The sequence below is a fragment of the Copidosoma floridanum genome, unplaced genomic scaffold (assembly GCF_036245765.1).
Source record: "Copidosoma floridanum isolate Cflo_tuat_1 unplaced genomic scaffold, Cflo_Japanese_pri ptg000020l, whole genome shotgun sequence".
Lineage (NCBI taxonomy): Eukaryota > Metazoa > Arthropoda > Insecta > Hymenoptera > Encyrtidae > Copidosoma > Copidosoma floridanum.
This window is the reverse complement of record NW_028321897.1, coordinates 7,897,389-7,916,355: the sequence shown is the minus strand read 5'-3', so window position 1 is coordinate 7,916,355 and position 18,967 is coordinate 7,897,389. Positions and strand designations below refer to the sequence as shown.

The 18,967-nt window shown below is 35.6% G+C and overlaps 5 protein-coding genes across 5 annotated transcripts in view; 3 read left to right on the top strand and 2 right to left on the bottom strand.

Annotated features, from left to right (window-relative positions):
• Positions 1-5,186, top strand: part of LOC106640047 (serine/threonine-protein kinase SIK3) — a 61,658-nt gene extending 56,472 nt beyond the window's left edge. The window contains exons 9-13 of the mRNA XM_014353929.2: positions 75-201; positions 1,199-1,348; positions 2,379-2,603; positions 2,680-2,879; positions 3,078-5,186. Coding sequence (XP_014209415.2) covers positions 75-201; positions 1,199-1,348; positions 2,379-2,603; positions 2,680-2,879; positions 3,078-3,635 — 1,260 coding nt within the window. The 3' untranslated portion in view covers positions 3,636-5,186. The remainder of the gene's footprint in view (positions 1-74; positions 202-1,198; positions 1,349-2,378; positions 2,604-2,679; positions 2,880-3,077) is intronic.
• Positions 5,187-6,726: 1,540 nt separating this feature from the next.
• On the top strand, positions 6,727-8,192 carry Dysb (dystrobrevin binding protein dysbindin). The gene is made up of 5 exons (XM_014350979.2): positions 6,727-6,939; positions 7,093-7,385; positions 7,477-7,632; positions 7,723-7,863; positions 7,935-8,192. The coding sequence occupies exons 1-5, from the start codon at positions 6,884-6,886 to the stop codon at positions 8,024-8,026; spliced, it is 738 nt and encodes a 245-aa protein (XP_014206465.2). The 5' UTR covers positions 6,727-6,883; the 3' UTR covers positions 8,027-8,192.
• A 66-nt stretch (positions 8,193-8,258) lies between these two features.
• On the bottom strand, positions 8,259-11,749 carry LOC106637970 (protein obstructor-E). Its single transcript, XM_014350967.2, has 5 exons — positions 11,483-11,749; positions 9,214-9,636; positions 8,942-9,136; positions 8,644-8,839; positions 8,259-8,545 (listed from the first exon to the last, which is right to left on the bottom strand). The coding sequence occupies exons 1-5, from the start codon at positions 11,544-11,546 to the stop codon at positions 8,323-8,325; spliced, it is 1,101 nt and encodes a 366-aa protein (XP_014206453.2). The 5' UTR covers positions 11,547-11,749; the 3' UTR covers positions 8,259-8,322.
• A 1,760-nt stretch (positions 11,750-13,509) lies between these two features.
• LOC106638495 (uncharacterized) lies at positions 13,510-15,161 on the top strand. Its single transcript, XM_014351702.2, has 2 exons — positions 13,510-13,900; positions 13,977-15,161. The coding sequence occupies exons 1-2, from the start codon at positions 13,610-13,612 to the stop codon at positions 14,577-14,579; spliced, it is 894 nt and encodes a 297-aa protein (XP_014207188.1). The 5' UTR covers positions 13,510-13,609; the 3' UTR covers positions 14,580-15,161.
• A 2,835-nt stretch (positions 15,162-17,996) lies between these two features.
• LOC111643368 (F-box only protein 2-like) lies at positions 17,997-18,963 on the bottom strand. The gene is made up of 3 exons (XM_089593957.1): positions 18,907-18,963; positions 18,380-18,832; positions 17,997-18,347 (listed from the first exon to the last, which is right to left on the bottom strand). The coding sequence occupies exons 2-3, from the start codon at positions 18,801-18,803 to the stop codon at positions 18,049-18,051; spliced, it is 723 nt and encodes a 240-aa protein (XP_089450083.1). The 5' UTR covers positions 18,804-18,832; positions 18,907-18,963; the 3' UTR covers positions 17,997-18,048.
• Positions 18,964-18,967: the final 4 nt, after the last annotated feature.

The following is an 18,967-nucleotide window of genomic DNA, read 5'->3' as shown; positions in this document are numbered from 1 at the left end:
CGTCAGTTTTGTAATCGTGTCTTTAAATATTTAAAAATAATAAACTGGTCACAATTTGTGTACTAAACAAATAGCTTGGCAGTCCAGCTCTTTCACCTGGTAGCACAAATAGTGGTGACAACAGTGCATGCAGCTCCTCAAGCAGTGGTAGTGATAGGCGGCAAAGGCGTACAGGTCTCACTACCGTCATGCAACGTCCAGGTATACCTTTTACGTTTTACGTGTACTGTCGGTGACGTGTCTACGGTTGCGCGCTCACTGCTAATCAAGATCTTGTTTATATTATTATTTACCACGTATCTTCGTTTTTTTTAATGCCTTGTAGAAAAAATAGTATGCTAAATGTATCGTTTATTGTGATTATTTGTTTCGATTACTACGAAATTTATGTATTATTATGATTGTAATTTTTTTTTTTTGCAATACGTAGTTTTATTATTTTTTATTGTACCTGTTTAATTTAATTATATGATGTGTATCCAACGGATTGTTTTAGTTAAAATTTAGTTGAATTTTGTTTTGTTGTTTCAAAAAATTTCCAATCATTTTGCTCTTTTGATACTCAAACTAAAATATTCTCATTGACGGGAGATATTACACTTCAGCACGTTGATAAATAAATTTTCCAATCATCCCATTTGTGAGCTTGAATCGATCGAAATCAGGGACTTCCCTGCTAAGTTTAATTTTTCCAATGAATTTACATGCGTCACTTGACCGAAATTCATTGCTTCACGCTCCCAAATAAATAATAAAAAAAAAGATTTACGTCACAAAAAGGGCTGAGATGTGATGACTCACTGTACAGAACGAAGATATAAGAAAAAAAAAAAAAAAAAAAAAAAAAATAGTAATTCTTAATTATGTCCCGAACCCTTTTTTTATTTTGTTCTTTCTGTTTGGTTTTGCATGGTTTTGTTGTGTCCACTGCACACCCGAAAAAAAAAAAAAAAAAAAACGAAAAAAAAAAATTAAACCAACCAATCAACACACGCACACGCATCGGCTTCGCCTTCTAAATAATCATCTCCACCTCGGGACCAATATCTCGGCGTGTACTTTTACCTCGTCCGCCTCAATTGACGAATCCGACACTCATTTCCGCCCGCTCGTTTGCTCATCCGCAACGCGATGGGTGTTCCCCATGTTACCTTCCTTCCGTCGCCCCGTCCTACTTTGCCCGCCTGCATGAGTACAGTTTTGAACCCCGAGGTGGTCGTGGAGGTGGAAAGCAGGATGAACCGATCTTACCTGCCGTCGAGGTTGCTGCCGGGCCACATGAAGGGCACTGGGGGCTCGGCCCTGCCCATACATCGGAAAACCTCCTATTACAATCTTTCCAGTACCGGTAAATCGCACTTTATCTGTTTCTTTTGCTTTATTTAGCTTAGTTTTTCTATTTTTGCTGGTTTTTTATTTATTTTTTATTTTTTACTTTTCACTTTCGTATTTATTTATTTTATTTCTATTTTTTCATTGTTATATTACCTCACTATCATGTTGCTCGCTAAATGTGCTTGCTATAAATGTTTTTACCTACATAGCATTGTATTATTTATGTGTCGTGTACGTATATGTGTAGTACACTTTTTTTTACAACTGCCAAAGTTGACGAGTCGTCAGAAGAAGACTGTTTCGACGTTTTGAGCCTGAAAATCATTGAAAGCGATACGTCAGAGGCTTCCAATAAGCTATTCGTTCATAACTTAGACTTGTACTTACACCTATACTCCGTTTTACTTGCGAATACGCTTAATTCAAGTCTTTATTTTGTCTATTAATAAAGAATAAAAATTCTCATTTGTTTCGCTAATTTATGCCAATGATATTCATAAGTTTCAATTTACTTTGATGATGAAATTTACTGTTAAATTTACAATATAGGCTGGTTAGTAGTACACTGTTCATAATTATATTTGTTTTCTTGCGTAATGCGTATTTTTAATACGTGCGTGTATCGTGTAACGCTTTAATGTATATCCATTTCAATACTATTAATTTGTTTGAGTTAATCGAAATATTATCATCGTAAAAGCGATCGCGACGCAATAGGGCTGAAATTATTATAAAATTAAGAAAAAAGCCAATTGAGGCATGAAAATAACACACCGATGAAAAGTAATATTAAAAATCATAAAATTTCTGAAATCTTGGAATAACTGCAGCACTGTAACACCCACGACTTCATAAGAGATATTTTCTTCATCTGTAAAACAGTGACAAATTTGCGATGCATATCAACAAATTTTCAAAGTCTACATTTTTCTTGCGACACATGTAACGTTCTTTGCAGGGATGTAATATAAAACAACAACAACAAAAACAACAACAACAACGCAAATGAGCATACGTATGCTAAAATGTTTGTTGGGTAACAGGTTCGCGCGAATCGTACAAGGAGCCGAGCGCCCACGCGACGACCACCGAGCGCTACTCACCGGTGCGTCGAGCCTCGGAAGGCTCGGGTCCTCAAGGTCCAGGTATTCAGGCACTACAGCAAGAGTACCAACAACTACAACAGAGACTCGCCTCGCCTTCCCACAGCCCCGCAAGCATACCCAGTTCACCCGTTCACGAACGAGGCATCGCTGTTATTACTCAAGGTAACTTGGATTGAATTTTCTCCGTAGGGAAATTTATTAACAATGGATGATTTATTCTGAGCGTTTAAATTCTTAGGTCTGAGTGGATTAACGACAGCTCCGGTCCAAGGTAGCATAGTCCACGGCACGCCGACGCAACAGCCCGCCACACCTCTGGACTTGAGTCCGATGAGGCACCACCGGTCACCAGCCACCACACCTGTCAACAGCTACTCGCCAAGTAACAGTCCAGCACTGGACATGATCCAGGAGGAGCATCACATTGACGTGCCAAGGGTAAATATCTTTTGCTGTACAAACCAATGCTTGACATTTTTTAACACCTTTTTACGAGGTGCACAGGCAGATTTTTTTGTTTTTTTATTTTGAAAAAGGAAAATTGCATGCGAAGGTCGGAATATTAAAAATTAAAAACAGACGTTCAAAGGATCGTCAGATTTTGTTGCATTGTTAGAGTTAAATTATGTAAAGTAGATCCCCTTTGTGTTCGGCCAGGTGCCGGCGCCACCGCCGTTGATTTCGGTGACGGATACTCAAGGCGGCCAGGTGACGCTTGTAGGCCAGAGCCCATCACCGTCGACATCGCTGGACTCGCTGGAGGGTATGTCGGATTACAGCCCTCTGCCGACCTTCGTGATCTCGCAATCGTGCGACCCACAGAGACCGAGCATAACTCGGGGTATCGGCCGGCCGGGTTACGGTAGTAGTGGTGCCAGCACTCCCGTGCCCACGGAAGTCGAGGTCCCGCTGTCGGAAGAATCAAGCCAGCTGAACTCCGAGGATATACTTGGCCGCGTGAAACAGATAATCGACGCTCACGCGCCACCCACGGGTTTCCTGTTCTCGCCCAACCAGGAACTGGACGGTAGCGGCGGATTAAGTTTGGAGTATCCTGGTGGCGTGCAGATCGAGCTGAGGGTTTGCGAAAACGAGGAGAAGGAGGCCAAAGGCATCAAAATGAGGCGGATCAGTGGGGACCAATTGCAGTACAGTCAGCTGTGTCAGCAGCTGATCTCATGCATCACCGTTTGACGGCAGCCGACGGCGTCGTTGACCAATCTTCGTTCACTCCTCAGCGTCATCGTTCACGTAGTTATCCGAGCTTTTATTAAGAACTGGAGCGCATTCGCCGTTGGGAGCTGCTTTTGGATTGATAGGCGGCTCATTTGCGTGTGGTTGGAGAATTGTTGATGGTAAGACAAGGAAAAAGACTGCTTATGTCGGCTTCTTTATTATTTAATCGTTGACCGATGCGATACTGATAATTCGCGTATTATCAATATTCTTTGTTGTTCTTGTTATTACTGTTGTTGTTGTTGTTTATTAAGAAGAGATAAGTAAGGAACATTGACGCTGAAGTGTTATTTCGTTATGCTTTTTCGTGTACAGTCAATGCACACGTGGAATTGCACCGGATAACATTATTATAATCTAAATCTTGAGAATTTGTCACTCAAGGCTCTCTTTCTCGAATAGATAGTTTTAAATAGCACATCTCAAAGTTTTTACATTGCAGTTTATTATAGCTCCTATTTCAATAGTTACTGTAGATAATACATACATAGGATAAACTGTCACTGAGAGAGTGTGTTTGTAGTCATTTGTTGAATTTTTCAATCATTAGATCTCATAATTCTGAATTCGTTCTATATTAGAAAACTTCATTAGTTGTATTTTAATTGTATTTAATCCAATTTTGGAATACCTATCAAAAAGTGATAATGTTATTGCTTTTATTGGAAATTTTGTAGCTGAAATATTTTCTCTTATCTTCGTGACTTTCCTTTTTATGTAGAAAAAAAATATACGTCAACCTGTCGTACGTCTTTTTTATAATTAATTCAAATATCACATTCCTAGAAAAAGAAGCCGTGACGCCGTAAACAAATAAGGAGTTGTCGCCTTGTACAGCTATTATTTTAATACAATATTGCTATATTTGCAATATTTGCATACTGAATTTTCGAAAGTACTTGTGTTAAAATGAGGTATTTTTTTTAATTTTATCATCATTGAGCCAATTTTTTAACGAAATTTAATTTCAATTTTATTAGTAAACGAATATATGTAATTTGTTTATAAAATAAAAATGTAAAATGTTAGAAAGTAAAATTTGTTGCCGTTTGAATGAATTAGATAATTTTTCTTCATTTATACCAAAATTTCTTACGCTTATATAGTTTATCTCTTATGTTGATCGATGTAAATTTTATTAGAAAAATTTTGAAATCACTGTGATTGTGATTCCTTTCAAAAATTTTGGTTGGGATGAGAACGCTACGTCAAACCAAATCGCATAAACGAGCATTCCATCATTGCCTGCAATGATATGTGTAATTACTAATTTAAGATAATCTACTTTTTTACTGCATGTATATATACATAGAACCAATTAAATCGAATATTTTTCAATTCATGTTTCGAAAATAAAAATAATTATTACTTAGTGTAATGGCAAGACCAAAAAAATTATGGGGTTTTAGCTTCGACGTTTCAATGAAAATGTATTTATATACCGTGGTATATAAAGACTATCCAGGCTCCGTGGTACATGCATATTACACGTGTTAAACACAACGTATTTTATCAGAGACTTTTTTAAAATTCAAACTAGTAACAACAATAATTAGTTTCATCATGTTATTGTTAATGTTTTAAAAAGCTAATTTGTTGATAAAATTATAATAAATTCTTAGTGCTCCATGTTATTCATTTAAAAAATTGTTTTTACGTTAAATCTTGTAAAAAGGTTTCCTCAAATACGCACTCAGCCTATCATGAATTATTATTTTTATCATTGAACATCAACGATGTATTTTTAAGAACAATGCGCTTTAATACAAAAGTTATAGAACAACAAATATCCATTAAAAGTTCTTGCAAATATATATTTGTTTTTATTTGCATATTGATATTGTCAACTTAGAATGAGCCTCAAAGACAAAAAATACTGTATGTACTGTCTCATATTTGTGTACATAAAAGATATTAGTGTAAATATAGCGTGATAATGGATAAGAGTTGCAAACTCTCGAAAAACATATGAATGTACAAAGTGAAACTGAGACGCGCAAAAACTACATTTCAGCGAAGATAATACTGCACAATTGTAAAGTAGTGACGGAAGCTATGGAACCGAGATCGCGTACCTCGGTGTTCGATTATTGGAAAAACTGCAACACTTTGTATTTATGTAGTTTTTTTTAGTGTTTTCTTGGACATTTTGGAAGCATCATTATAGAACTGTAGGTGAATTAGAAATCGTGTCATTATTATGTGAAATTCATGAGCTAGGCACTGTAGTTATTGTTCAAGATTTATATGTTAAAATGATTCAATTATTCTGTAGAAAATTTACGACCACCACGGATTATGCCATGTAAAGTATGCACACATACAAAAGTTGGTGAAATGAAAAGTAATTATAACTTTTTTATTTATGAATAATTTTTTAAAATCGATAATAAATGCATACAGTTGAAAAATTATCCAAGTGTAGACGGTTTATATATTGTCAAATGTAACATGTAAGAATATGGATTACGCACACACTATCGTATCTTTATAATAATTGTACATAGTAGATAGTAAATATATGAAAAAAAACTAACTCACACGTATATACACACAAATTGTAAGAATAAAAGTAAACGGTCGTAAAGTATGATGTACATGTATGAAAAAGGCGCTTGATAAAGGGACCGATGAAGATACCGTGTAATATATAGATTGAAATTTAATGAAATTCAAAATATCGCGACGAGAATAGAATACAGATAGTATTTTCTGCTGTCAATTCTTCAACTAAGACTGTGATTTTTAAATATATTAATTATAATTAGATACTTGTTATTAATACACGCCAAGCGATTAAAACAGATTATCCAAACATTTTGTTGTTATCCTTATTTACTAACCTCTGAATATTTTTTTAATGATCATTTTCCACAGCCTCATTTTCATAATTTGCACGGCACGTAGATATTAAATTTTTATTTTGCGCGCCTTTTTGACTGACCTAACCATACGGGGGGGGGGGTTGACAACATGACAACCTAACCTACAAAGTAAACACTCATACATGATACATCAAATATGTTTTTTTTAGTGTTATGTATTTTAATGACAGCATATTAATTTGTTAATGGACATCAAAATATGTTGTCTACTTACTACAAAAATGCGGAAAAAATATAGTTTTTATAGTATTGTAACGTACGATATGTCTTTCCCACGTAACAGTATAAATATGTGATTGCTTTTGTAAGTCAATTAACAAAATGTTTGGAACAATACGTGACAAGTTTCAATCTATTCAAGAAGGCCTATCTGCAAGGTAAACACTTACTTGTCAAATGTTACATTTCTTTTACTATTGAATTCGCCAACACACTTATGTGTTGTTAGTACTATTTACACAATTTGAATTCAACAATTGAAAAAAATTTATTTATTTAAATTTTAAAAGTTGAAACAATTTATTTTTTAGTTTACGTGGACTGACACTAGCAGAAAGTTCAAAGCCTAAAAAATTAATTACTATAAAAAATAAGGTTAATTACAATGCTGGAGCTGATTTGCTGCACCACTTTCAAATGGAATGGAACAATCTGCATGAATTGGCAGAGGACAATGCAGAAAAGGCTCAAGAAGCTGATGTATTGATAGCATCTATTCACGAAAAGCTAGAGTTTCAGTGGAATAACTTTAATGTGTTGAACAATACCTTAGCCTCCATACCACAAATTAATAACACAATACAAGGTCTAATGGACCAAATAGGTATGATTTTTTAATTTGTGTTCTAGTGATTGATTATTAAATATCTGTAGGTGAATATATACTTTACTGCTTTTTGTAAAAATGATATTAGGTTCTTTGCAAGAACAGTTTGAAGAGGTACACAATGCTCTTTTTGAGCTTGAAGATTTACAAGAGATACTGGATTTACAAAGCAGCCAACTTGATCACAGGTTCCAGTTAGCTCTGTACAAAGAAAAAAAATTGTCTGAATTAAAAAATATTAGAGGTAAATTAGTAAATAATATATACATCCAACCCCTGCAAAGCAGTAAAATAGATTTAAGAATAAATGTTTGTTTTTTTCTTTTTTTTAAAGAAAAGTTGTCAAATGATCATTCGATCAAAGTTTTGAGGCATGAGAAACAACAGGAAAAAATTTTGAAAGAAAGGCAGCACACCTTTGGGGAAGCCTTCAATGAAGAGATGAATGAATATAAAAAGACTGGTTCTGTCCCAAGTGAGTGTAAAATAAGATTTGATGAGTAAAAAAATGCTTTCTATTCTGAATAACTACAACAATCTCTACAGAAACGCCTTTAAATACACAAAAGGGTCTTAGCTTGGAGGAGATAGTCCTTGACTCGGATTCCGCTGATTACGACGAATTCCTCAAAGAATAATATCAAGCAATATTTTTCGAGTATTTTACGCAAACCGTTGTGTTTATTTTGTTAAAATCTTATCATAAGTCGTGGAGCACGTTTGTGGGGACCATGAGTTTGTAATATATCACAAAATTTATACATGTAATTTCTAGTGAGATATGTAAAAATAGATACGTAAGTATATTTATTGCGTATACCGTCTCTTAATTTATTAATATTTTGTACAGTAACAATTTTAGAATCCGGCTTTATCATCGAAACACGTTGTGTGCCGATAATTACAATTAAGCCACTTTCTTATCTATTTTCATTTAAAATGTCGAGATGAATCGTTGTCTTGAGAATTGATTGCTATTTTGTTGGGCTCTTCTAGAATTCTGCTGCGTATCAACAGATTCAAAAGCTCGAGCTTGATTGAATGAACTTCCTTGTTGTTTGAAGTTGCTCTGTTGATTGAATGATCTAAGATTCTGCTGAGGTTCATCCAACTGAACTGGCAAGAAAGCGTTGTCTTGTCGTGTTTGTGGTGGCTCGCTGAAATTAATTGTGAATCTCGTTAAACACACTTACTCAAGCAAGTGATTTCAAAAGTTTTTCTCATATGTATATGCATGTATGCATAGAAACATTACCATCCAGTAACATTTTCAGCAGCGTCGCAAACTCCAGTGACCTCATTGAACGCTTGGCCCTCACCGCAGTTCTGCAGTCTTGGTCTATCATTCACGCATAGGAAGTAATGCTGACAGTCTCTCGGGCTCTTGTAAGTCTTGACCCCAGAACCGAATACGGCATTCTCAGTTGTCGGGCAAGAAAAACCAAGGAAAGCTGTATCGCGAAGAAACGTTTTGTTATTCGTTCAAAAGAAATTGGAAGGAATAAAAAAAAAAAAAAAAAAAAAAACCACTTATAGACGGAAGCGAACCACACCTTCGGCGTCACAGTCGTCGACCTGATCGGGCCAGTCGCAGCGATAATGTTCAGAATTGAAAGCCAGACCCTCGGAACAGTTGAAGGTGTAACCTCGGCCGTCGACGCAATTCATGAACTGGCCGCAGTTCTGACGATCTCCTATCTTGAAATATCCATACTGATGGGGGCACTCGTCGGTCGGTTGAGCCGGCTCTAGGAATACACGGCACGTATACTCTCTGTCGCATACAACGATCGTTCAGATCACCTGATGTAATTCATCAACTTACGAAGAGTGGCTCTGCCAATGCATTGGACGTCGTTGGGGTAGCCGCAAGGATAGTTGAACCTCGCATCAGGATTGAAGAGCAGACCATCGGGACACAACTTTTGCTCGGGCACGCCGTCGATGCACTCGATATAGGCGTCGCACTGGTTCGACACGACGAATCTGCCGTTACGCTCGGGACAAAGGCCGCTGTTGCGGGCAAGGTTGCCGAGGTTCGATTGCTGCTGGTTCTGCTGGCCAAAGTCCTCCAAGTTGCTATCGGCTTGAAATTGTTGCTGCTGCCGCTGTTGTTCTTGTTGTTGTTGTTGTTGCTGTTGCTGTTGTTGGTTGAAAAATCTGCGCTGTTGCTGCCTCTGATTTTGGTTGTGGTTGTTGTACTGTCTGTAGTAGGATGCATCGTAGGTACGTTGCGCGTCTGCAATACCTGCAATACCAATAACTTTTTTTCTCTTCCATCTCTTCCTGATTTCATAATCATCATTTATCGGTATTTTAATTTCGACCGAAATTCTACATCCATCCAATCTACAACGAATTGGAAATCTTTGGTTATTACAGAAAAAAAGGTCTGCGATGTCTCAAATGTTTTTCCCCGGGAAACCATGAATATTCGAAATCGGTAAGGCAACGAGAAATCCTACCGATATCTCTGTTACGCAACCGGGACCCCGAAAATCCACTTTTTTTTCCTTCCTCGATGACCCTCAGCGACGTGGGCTGTAAATTTCAAACTCCCAAAAAAAAAAATCTCCGTTGCGCAATCATCATCTATGGAACAAAACAAGTTGAAAAAAAGAAGAAAAAAAAAAAGTGGCAGAGGAGCGCAGAAGGAAAGCTTCTCGAGCATGTGTATGATATACGGCCGTCAGAAGATGAGGAAGAAGAAGAAGAAGAAGAAAAAGAGACTCTCCTGCAGCGACCTCGAAGCGAACCGTGGCTTTCGATATGTATTTCTCTCTTTCTCTCGCATACTCTCATCCAACTTGGTGGTACATTAAACATTGTGCAACTCGCCGGGCCCGAAACGCGTATACAAAAACGTCCCCCCAAGGGCCCAAGTGTATATTATGTATGCTCACGCGCCATATATTACATATATATGGGCACGGGACTTGTGTTCGTATACATTAAGTTATGGGCCCAATATACGTTGTGATTACCTATCGTTATTTTCGTAGGACCAGCCAAACGAAGAATTAGACGGACGAGCGGGTTATTCATTCGTCAAAACAGGGGAGTGGCGAGGCAATTTCTAGAAATTCGAGAAGATCGGCAAGGTGAGATAACGAGAGGGAAAAGCTTTGTCGGGTCGGTTGAGCGGATTCCCTCTCGTTTGGACATGGATTTTTTTTCGTAATTGAAACTCCCGAATAATCTTGTGTTCATTTACTACAGAACAATTTGTAATCCGCATGTACATGACTATGTCAAGGGAGCCTTGAAAAAACAAAACAATAAACTGTAATATAAATTCACTACCTGGTGCTACTGCTATACTTATATGGGTCTCATATTTTGGCTTAACGAAAATTAATTTAATAGCTTCGATATTCATTCGCGTCACGTTGAAGAAACGCACGCGTTACTTTATATTTACTTTGGCGCATAATTCGCCGATCAAAAAACACATCACAGAACCTCGAATGATGAGACAATAACAATATTTGATTTATGGTAGTTATTGTGATTTTTTTTTTTTTTTTTTTTTTTTTCAAACCACACCGAGGATAGGGTAATAATATACAATAATGAATACTCTCGACGGTGTGTCCTTTGTGAAAAAAACACACATTGCCGATGACGTCGCGATCCTGAAAAGATCGCGTAATAAACCCGTCAAACTTCTCGCGGCTTATGAAAACCCGCCAAACAGGGTTACACCGAAAACGCAAATGACATAAGACGTAATTTATTTCTCTTTTAATTCTCGATTTAAATAATCGTGCAAAATCGTGCGTTGGCTCTTTGTATTATCGTGACGTTTTGACACGTCCGATTAGCTTGATCGATTGAAATGCTGGGCAATATTCAACAGTGCAAATTAAAAAAAGACGCAGGTGAGACTGGGTTATTTAGAAGAAAACAAAAATCGGTTGAAAAATCGGTAACAAACGACACTTGGCTCAAAGCAGTGTAATCCAAAAATCGGTTAGAGTTATTTAGTTTTAACCGATAGTCCTACTTGCTACTGCAATTATTTCACAAGCAACGTAAACCATTATCCATTAGTTTATAATTTCAATGAGAGAAAAAAAAATCGGTATACTTACAGGCGCCAACGAGCAGACACAAGAGAGCGGACCCTACTATCCGAGCCGATCGTGATGGTTCCATGTGTACTTTTTTTTTTGTTTCTACTTAAGTAATAAAAGTTTACCGAACAAAAATTAAATCGACCGAAAATAAATAAAGCCAAACTGGGCTCCTGTGGCTCCGTGCTTCCGCGAAGTCGATCGAGCAGAGACTATGCGCGTTCTCTTGGACCCATCTGCCTTTTCAGTGTTGCAAAAGAAGAGGGCCCGCGGTGGAAGACGATGAGCCGAGAAAGAGACGGAGAACGCGAAAAAAGGAGGAATCGTTCAGACGACGATTTGTCGAAAAACGAAGGTGGGGCTATTCGAGTAACTCTACCTCTATCTCTTGATCGCAGAGAGAGGCGAGAGATCGTTTGTTCATACGCAGGTATACAGCATCAGCTCATCTTTTTGATATGCCTTGCGGCTTATTTTTTTTTTTTTTCCTCTGACGCAACACCACCATGAGCGATCACGATTTTTTTTTTTCCATCACGTTTTTGAACATTGCTTGTTCGGACAACACCTCTACGTGCGTCACTGGTGTACTAATTGTTTTTTTTTCCAACTAAGTAAATTTGATGAGTTTTCACACGGTATGGAATATAATATAATTATGTGCTCACGGAGAGCTGACGGAAACGCCGATTTTGCTTCGTACATTAAAAAGTAGTAGCAGCAGGTGAATCAGTTTTCACATTTGTGTACTGAATACATTTTTTTTGTTTTTCTTTGTGTTTTTTCCCACGTGCGATAAAACATTGACGTCTTGACGAATATTTTCTCGTGTATATAGAAGTATATAATATATTCCTCGTGATGAGAAACGTTTGCGGTGGACCTTTAGTTTGCGGTAGCACGTATATAATTATTTCTCTCGTGTTCCGATGCATATAATTACCGATTACCGTATGTATGTATACATATACCATGTAGCATAAACATAATATACATATATTATATATCTAGAGGGTAAAAACATGCGATGTGATTATCATCACGCAACAAAATCTAACGATTTTTCAAATAAATGTTTGCTTCTTCTTCAATACGTTGAGTTATTGCTTACTATACAAGTGCATGTGAGCATTCAAATTATGTCAGTTATTCTAGAGTTGCGTGATATTATCTAAATTGAAAAATAAAAATTTCAATTTGAAGGTCTACTCATCGGAAGACGATTACCGAGGATTATGCTAAGATCACTTTTACTTTTTTCTCAAAAATATATATACCTACTTACCTCATGAAGTGTAAATTATCTGTGCAGTACATCAGAGTAACTCGTTTTTTTTTTTATTTTATTTCATAAGCTTAGCTCAAATTTCGTTTTATTCATACATCCCATGAAATCGTGTTATAACATATTGAATTTCCATCGAATGCAAAACAGAGTCTTTGAATATTTTGAGAAAGCGTTTGTAACACTTTTCATTGTAATACATGAATAATGAAACAACAATGAACGATTTGGTTGAATTTTTACTGAAACCTCAATTTATCGTAATGTCGTTGTAACTTCACAAACATGAATAAAAAAATTATGTCTCTTCGTTTCAGAAAGCAAAAAAAAAAACTATAATAGTACTTAATAACGGCACCATCTCGACACATCCTTCCCGCCTCTGTTTGACACATATCGACAGTAATCGATAGGTTGTACTGAACATCGAATTCGATGCACGTGTTGACGTGTGACGAGAAAAAAAGAGACAGCGCTACGAAGGACAATCAATGAAAACAAAAAAAAGGAGTCCCTGAAAGGGGTGTTGTCAGGTGTTGTTCATCTCTAGAGTAATCATTTTAATATGAATAAGCAAAGATGATCTAATCGAGGTAACAAAGTAAAAAAAAAGTTATGTGATCCTCTTGGCAGTGTGTATTGACGTGCTCGGCCTCTTCCACCAACGGCGCGTGTGGTTCGTTACGCTCGACAAACAACAAAAGCTTGCTTACTTACAATTCCATTAATAAAAAAAAAAAAAAAAAAAAAAAAAAAAAAACTGAAAATCAAATAAGTACTCCACACATTGTCATGGTGCCTCAATGAGCAATTTGAATTTGTTTACGCGAATTCTATCGTGAAGAAGAAAGAAGATAATCATGAGTACAAAGACACTGAGTGCAGTGGCGGACGACTATTTTTACAGCATCAATCCACTGGCCAAGAGGATAGGCGAGGATGTGACTGCGACCAAGGATGCCTACGAGGGTCTGTGGAACACTCTAAGTCCCGAGGAACGCAATCAAGCTGTCGACGAGACCATCATTCAGCCCGAAGTTGCTCTCAAATACGCCTCCAATAAGTTGGAGTCCTCCAAGGACTATCCGGACTATTATCCCAAGCTGAGGATACAGACAGGACTGAAGTACATGATCGATGAAACTGGCTCTGTAAGTGTCTTGAAAATTCTATCTGCTGCTTACTTTGTGTGGAATTTACTTTAACGAATTGCAATTTGTTATTTAGACGCTGAGATGGAAGGACGAACACTCGGCTCCGTTCTCCTTCATGACGCAGTCCCAGATGAATTTCGATTGTTTGGACCAAATGGGAGACTTGCACTCCAAAAACATGTCTAGTTATATATCGGATAAGTCGCATTTTTCTAACAGTTGTAATTTGAGTAATTTGAGGAACGGGGATGATTCATTGGAGGATAACTACAGTTCGCCATCTAGCCAGATTAGCTTTTATCAGACCGAAAACTATTCTGATACCATATTTTCTACCGAGGACTGTAGTACCATTCGCAGTAGTTGTGTCGACAGTGAGACCTCTGAGGGCATGTTTGCAAAGTTGATCAACAAGACATCTTTGTTGAAGATTCAGCAGAACAGTTCGGATGATGATATGGAAAATTTGGTACCTCAAAAAAAGACCAAGTCTTATGCCAAAGCTGCTGATGAGAATAAAATGAATATCAGTTTTGGTGGACATCTCAAGGCCAATGATATTGAATCAACTGCCCTTCTTGATACTCCTAGCTCGTACAGTAGTTATCAGTCGTCGCAGCTCAATCAAGAGCCAGAAATTCCAAAAACTGGATTTGAATTTTTAGACAATTGGTAACTTTTTCTTCAAGAAAAAACTAGGTGCTAAGTATCTAGAATATTTATGTCCGTCATGATATATAATAATTAGAGTAGCAATATTCAGTAGTAAAGCAGTATAAACTTTTATTCTCAAACGTACATTTTTGGACTGTAAACTGCTGTATTTTTAATTATCTAAACAGTATTTTAAATCGGGATAAAATGTGCGAAATAATTGATAGACAAAAAAAACATTAAAATAAAAGTATTTTTAGTACAGCAATAAAACCATGACTAACGGAGTAACAGGATTCACACATAAATTCTGTAATTACTCTTTAAAAGGTAAAAAAACTATGTAGTTTTGTGAATGATATCATGGTTTGTGGTAATAATTAATTTTTATAAACCGTTTACCGATTCGATAAAACTGCTATAAAGACTGCATTATACCTCCCATACTTAAAATAAAAGACTGTAGCTGTGTTGTTTCTGTTTCATAGATGTGAGAAAAATACTTTGCATAGAAATAGTACAAATATATATACGTTTTAATGTTAACTACAGACCAATGCGCAAGTCATGTCATCTTTTTCATAAACGATTGAGAAACACGCAAGTAAACAATTTTTAATAGTCATAGTTCGGTAGACATTCTATGGAATTTTATTTATATTCTTACATTTATAAGAAATAAAATTTTATGAAAAATCTAATAATCAAAGCTCTTATTATACTTGAATAATATCCTTGAACCCTAAATTTTTTTTTTATCAAGTCACTTAATCCTGCAGAATAAAGAATGTTTGTACTCTTAGATGACGCGGTGCAAACACTACAAAACTCTCCAGAGTTGTCTTTCAGGTGGACATCTTCAAAATTTTTTCTGGATAAAAACGAAATGTACTTCTTACTTTTATTACTTAATTTGATCTCAAAATTTTTATTGCGACCAAGTATGTACACGAAAATATGGAAGCCCGGTCACGACATCTGCATAAATATACGCATAAAAACGCACAAGAATTTAACAACTATGAGTACTTACACAAAAACACGTACATGAGTGATCGAAAGCGCGCACACTTAAGTACAGCCGGTCGATTTTATTAAACCATGTAAGTAGAGAATAACTATACTTTTAGAAGATTTTCGGGTAAAAGATGGATTGTATACTTGCCGCAAACAGCACAAAAGATGTCCACTTTTTATTTCCTATCTATAAAATTAGTTGCGGCTGGTTTATAATTGATTTAATGGATCTACTATAAGTAGTAATAATTATTTAGATCAGCGCCATCTAGCGGTCGTGATTTTTTTGGCCAAAATTTGCTTCTGAAATTCTGAAGGAGAGCTTTAGGCAGTTTAGCCCTAGAGCCATTTAATTACTTACAAACCAGCCGCAACTTATCAAATAAATACAAAATAAATACTTAACGATATGTGTGCTGTTTGCGGCAAGTTTGCAATTTATCTTTTATCCGAAAGTATAAATATTAAAAAAGTCAATATTTGGGTAGAAGATAAATTGCAAACTTGCCGCAAACAGCACACATATCGTTAAGTATTTATTTTGTATTTATTTGATAAGTTGCGGCTGGTTTGTAAGTAATTAAATGGCTCTAGGGCTAAACTGCCTAAAGCTCTCCTTCAGAATTTCAGAAGCAATTTTTGGCCAAAAAAATCACGACCGCTAGATGGCGCTGATCCAAATAATTATTACGGCTTGTGGTAGATCCATTAAATCGATTATAAACCAGCCGCAACTAATTTTATGGATATAAAATGAGAAGTGGACATTTTCTGTGCTGTTTGCGGCAAGTTTTTAATTTATCTTTTACCAAAAACTATAAATATATAGGAGGTCAATATTTGGCTAAAAGATGAATTGCAAACCTGCCGCAAACAGCACAAACGATGTTTAATTTTTATTTTCTATTTACAATATTAGTTGCGGCTGGTTTATAATTGATTATATGGCATTACTGTAAGTTGTTTAGTTGTAATAATTATTTGGATCAGCGCCATCTAGCGGTCGTGATTTTTTTGGCCAAAAATTGCTTCTGAAATTCTGAAGGAGAGCTTTAGGCAGTTTAGCCCTAGAGCCATTTAATCATTTACAAACCAGCCGCAACTGATATTGTAAGTAGGAAATAAAAAGTGAACATCGTTTGTGCTGTTTGCGGCAAGTTTAAAATTTATCTTTTATCTGAAAGTATAAATATATAGAAAATCGATGTTCAAGTAGAACATAAATTGCAAACTTGCCGCAAACAGCTCAAACGATGTTCAATTTTCATTTCCTATTTACAATGTGAGTTGCGGCTGGTTTTCAATTGATTAATTGGCTCTAATACTAAACTGCCTAAAGTTCTCCTTCAGAATTTTAGGAGCAATTTTTGGCCAAAAAAATCACGACCGCTAGATGGCGCTGATCCAAATAACTATTACGGCTTGTGGTAGATCCATTAAATCAATTATAAACCAGCCGCAACTAATTTTGTGGATAGGAAATAAGAAGTGGACATTTTCTGTGCTGTTTGCGGCAAGTTTTTAATATTAGTAATTTCGACAGTAGTGTGCACATATTTCAATATAATTTTGTAGAAATTCCGTTAAAATAAAATTATTCTGTTAAAATATTAAATATAAAAGTTCGTGTCATCCATCTGAATCTAATAAATATCAAAGTTTGAATGTGATATGTAATGATTGATAACAGAAGAGAAAAATGTAAGTATCACATGGTTAAAGTAGATGTAACGATATTATGATAAAAAGTCACTCTAGAATTATTTACAATAAAATTCTATACTGTTAGAAATTTAGACTATGGAAAAGTGTAACAGGGTTAATAGATAATGAATTAGTTTTTGTACAATACAAGAAATTACATTATTTACCGAAATCAGCATTTTTTAATCGAAGTTTGTACAACAAAAAAGTTGATTGCTTAAATAAAAAAACTTGGGATTATTATTATTTAAAATAAGTTATCGTAGCTCAGGATTTTCGATATGTTTGATGTAGATTTCAAATTTGTTCATACACAATTAGAACATAAATATTTTTAATTATTAAAATTACACAAATACATTAAGAGTATGAAAATTAACAGTATACAATAATTTTGTTAGACTGTGATTATGCATGTAAGTACTGAGAAATAAACGAACGTCGAATGTTCAAAAGTGTTATATTCTGTATAAAATAAATAAACCTTAGTAAAAAAATTGGTTGTTTATTTTTTTTAAATTTGTCTACACTACATTGTATTTTACAACGAAAACCTTAAAAATTGATACTTGTTCAATGTGAGTATAATAACTTTTCTTATCTCCTATCGATTCTTAAAATATAATTTGTACTTTTGTACCATACTGTTACTGTAATATTTTTTACCATAAAATTTTATCACATTAATTATGTAGTATATAGAGTTAATATTGTCTATTTACGTGCAGCAGAATTTTTGAATTATGCATTATTTTATTGATCCATGTAAATTAGATATTTAGTTCTAATCTTACACTTGCCCCAGCCATTTTGCTGCCACGAAATCCACTTGAGTAAGATCTATCTTGTCCACTATGACAGAATTTTATTTTTCTCAACCCTTTTCCATAATCTTTAAATTCGTGACAGAATTTAAACCACTGATTCATTTGGTCTTTTTCAATAATTTTAGTATAATTCAATACTTCCATTGCTGTTCTGTCTGATTTTTGCTCTCTTAAGAGTTTAATGGTGCAATCATAAACTGCTAGTACATTAGGCCTACTACAAAACCACTCGCTGACCTTGAAAACAAGTAATAGTAACAATTTGAAAAATGTATCGTTGGTTGCAAAAAATCTAGCAAGTATTCGTTCATCCCTTCGTCAATTAAATCGATTGTTTGTTCCATGCAACACCTTCCAAAAGATGTGACAAAGCAGAACTGTTTGTTTTCAAACACGGGATCAGCTGGCAGGGGTTTGACTCCTTGAGGGGGACACTCTATATCCCAGCCTGCTCCTCCATTGTCAGTTACTTTCCAGTATTTAAATAAACCTTCTTCTCCAGAATGATTTTTTACTAAATTTTTGTAAAAGGGCTTATTGGCACAAATGAAATAATACGCAGTCCATGGAATTTTGTCGGAAAGTGGCAAACTTTGACCCACTGGCAGTTCTGCTTTTTTATACCATACTCGATTTCTAATGAGATAACGCCAATGCCGGCAAACCATGTGACAACGAAGCAAACTTTTGGCATCCATTGCATAAAATATACTTAATAGCAGTTCGTCTGGAATTATTACAGAGTGTATTTCGAAATTCACGTTAGTAATCATAGTATTTTTAGATTTTTAACTTGCTTACCTGATGTGCTTTAATCATTTTATGTTTATTGTGTTGTTTTATTTTTTATAAAATGTATGTT

What these genes read in the sequence shown, in the direction of transcription:
- LOC111643368 (XM_089593957.1), bottom strand. Translation starts at nt 18,803, where the DNA reads ATGGATGCCAAAAGTTTGCTTCGTTGTCACATGGTTTGCCGGCATTGG. An exon ending in AGATTTTTTGCAACCAACGA is followed by an intron (nt 18,348 to 18,379) that starts TACATTTTTCAA and finishes TATTACTTGTTT; the next exon opens with TCAAGGTCAGCGAGTGGTTT.
- Dysb (XM_014350979.2), top strand. Translation starts at nt 6,884, where the DNA reads ATGTTTGGAACAATACGTGACAAGTTTCAATCTATTCAAGAAGGCCTA. An exon ending in CAAGAAGGCCTATCTGCAAG is followed by an intron (nt 6,940 to 7,092) that starts GTAAACACTTAC and finishes TTTATTTTTTAG; the next exon opens with TTTACGTGGACTGACACTAG. An exon ending in TGAATTAAAAAATATTAGAG is followed by an intron (nt 7,633 to 7,722) that starts GTAAATTAGTAA and finishes TTTTTTTTAAAG; the next exon opens with AAAAGTTGTCAAATGATCAT.
- LOC106638495 (XM_014351702.2), top strand. Translation starts at nt 13,610, where the DNA reads ATGAGTACAAAGACACTGAGTGCAGTGGCGGACGACTATTTTTACAGC. An exon ending in TGATCGATGAAACTGGCTCT is followed by an intron (nt 13,901 to 13,976) that starts GTAAGTGTCTTG and finishes TTTGTTATTTAG; the next exon opens with ACGCTGAGATGGAAGGACGA.
- LOC106637970 (XM_014350967.2), bottom strand. Translation starts at nt 11,546, where the DNA reads ATGGAACCATCACGATCGGCTCGGATAGTAGGGTCCGCTCTCTTGTGT. An exon ending in GTGTCTGCTCGTTGGCGCCT is followed by an intron (nt 9,637 to 11,482) that starts GTAAGTATACCG and finishes TTGGTATTGCAG; the next exon opens with GTATTGCAGACGCGCAACGT. An exon ending in CATTGGCAGAGCCACTCTTC is followed by an intron (nt 9,137 to 9,213) that starts GTAAGTTGATGA and finishes GTGTATTCCTAG; the next exon opens with AGCCGGCTCAACCGACCGAC.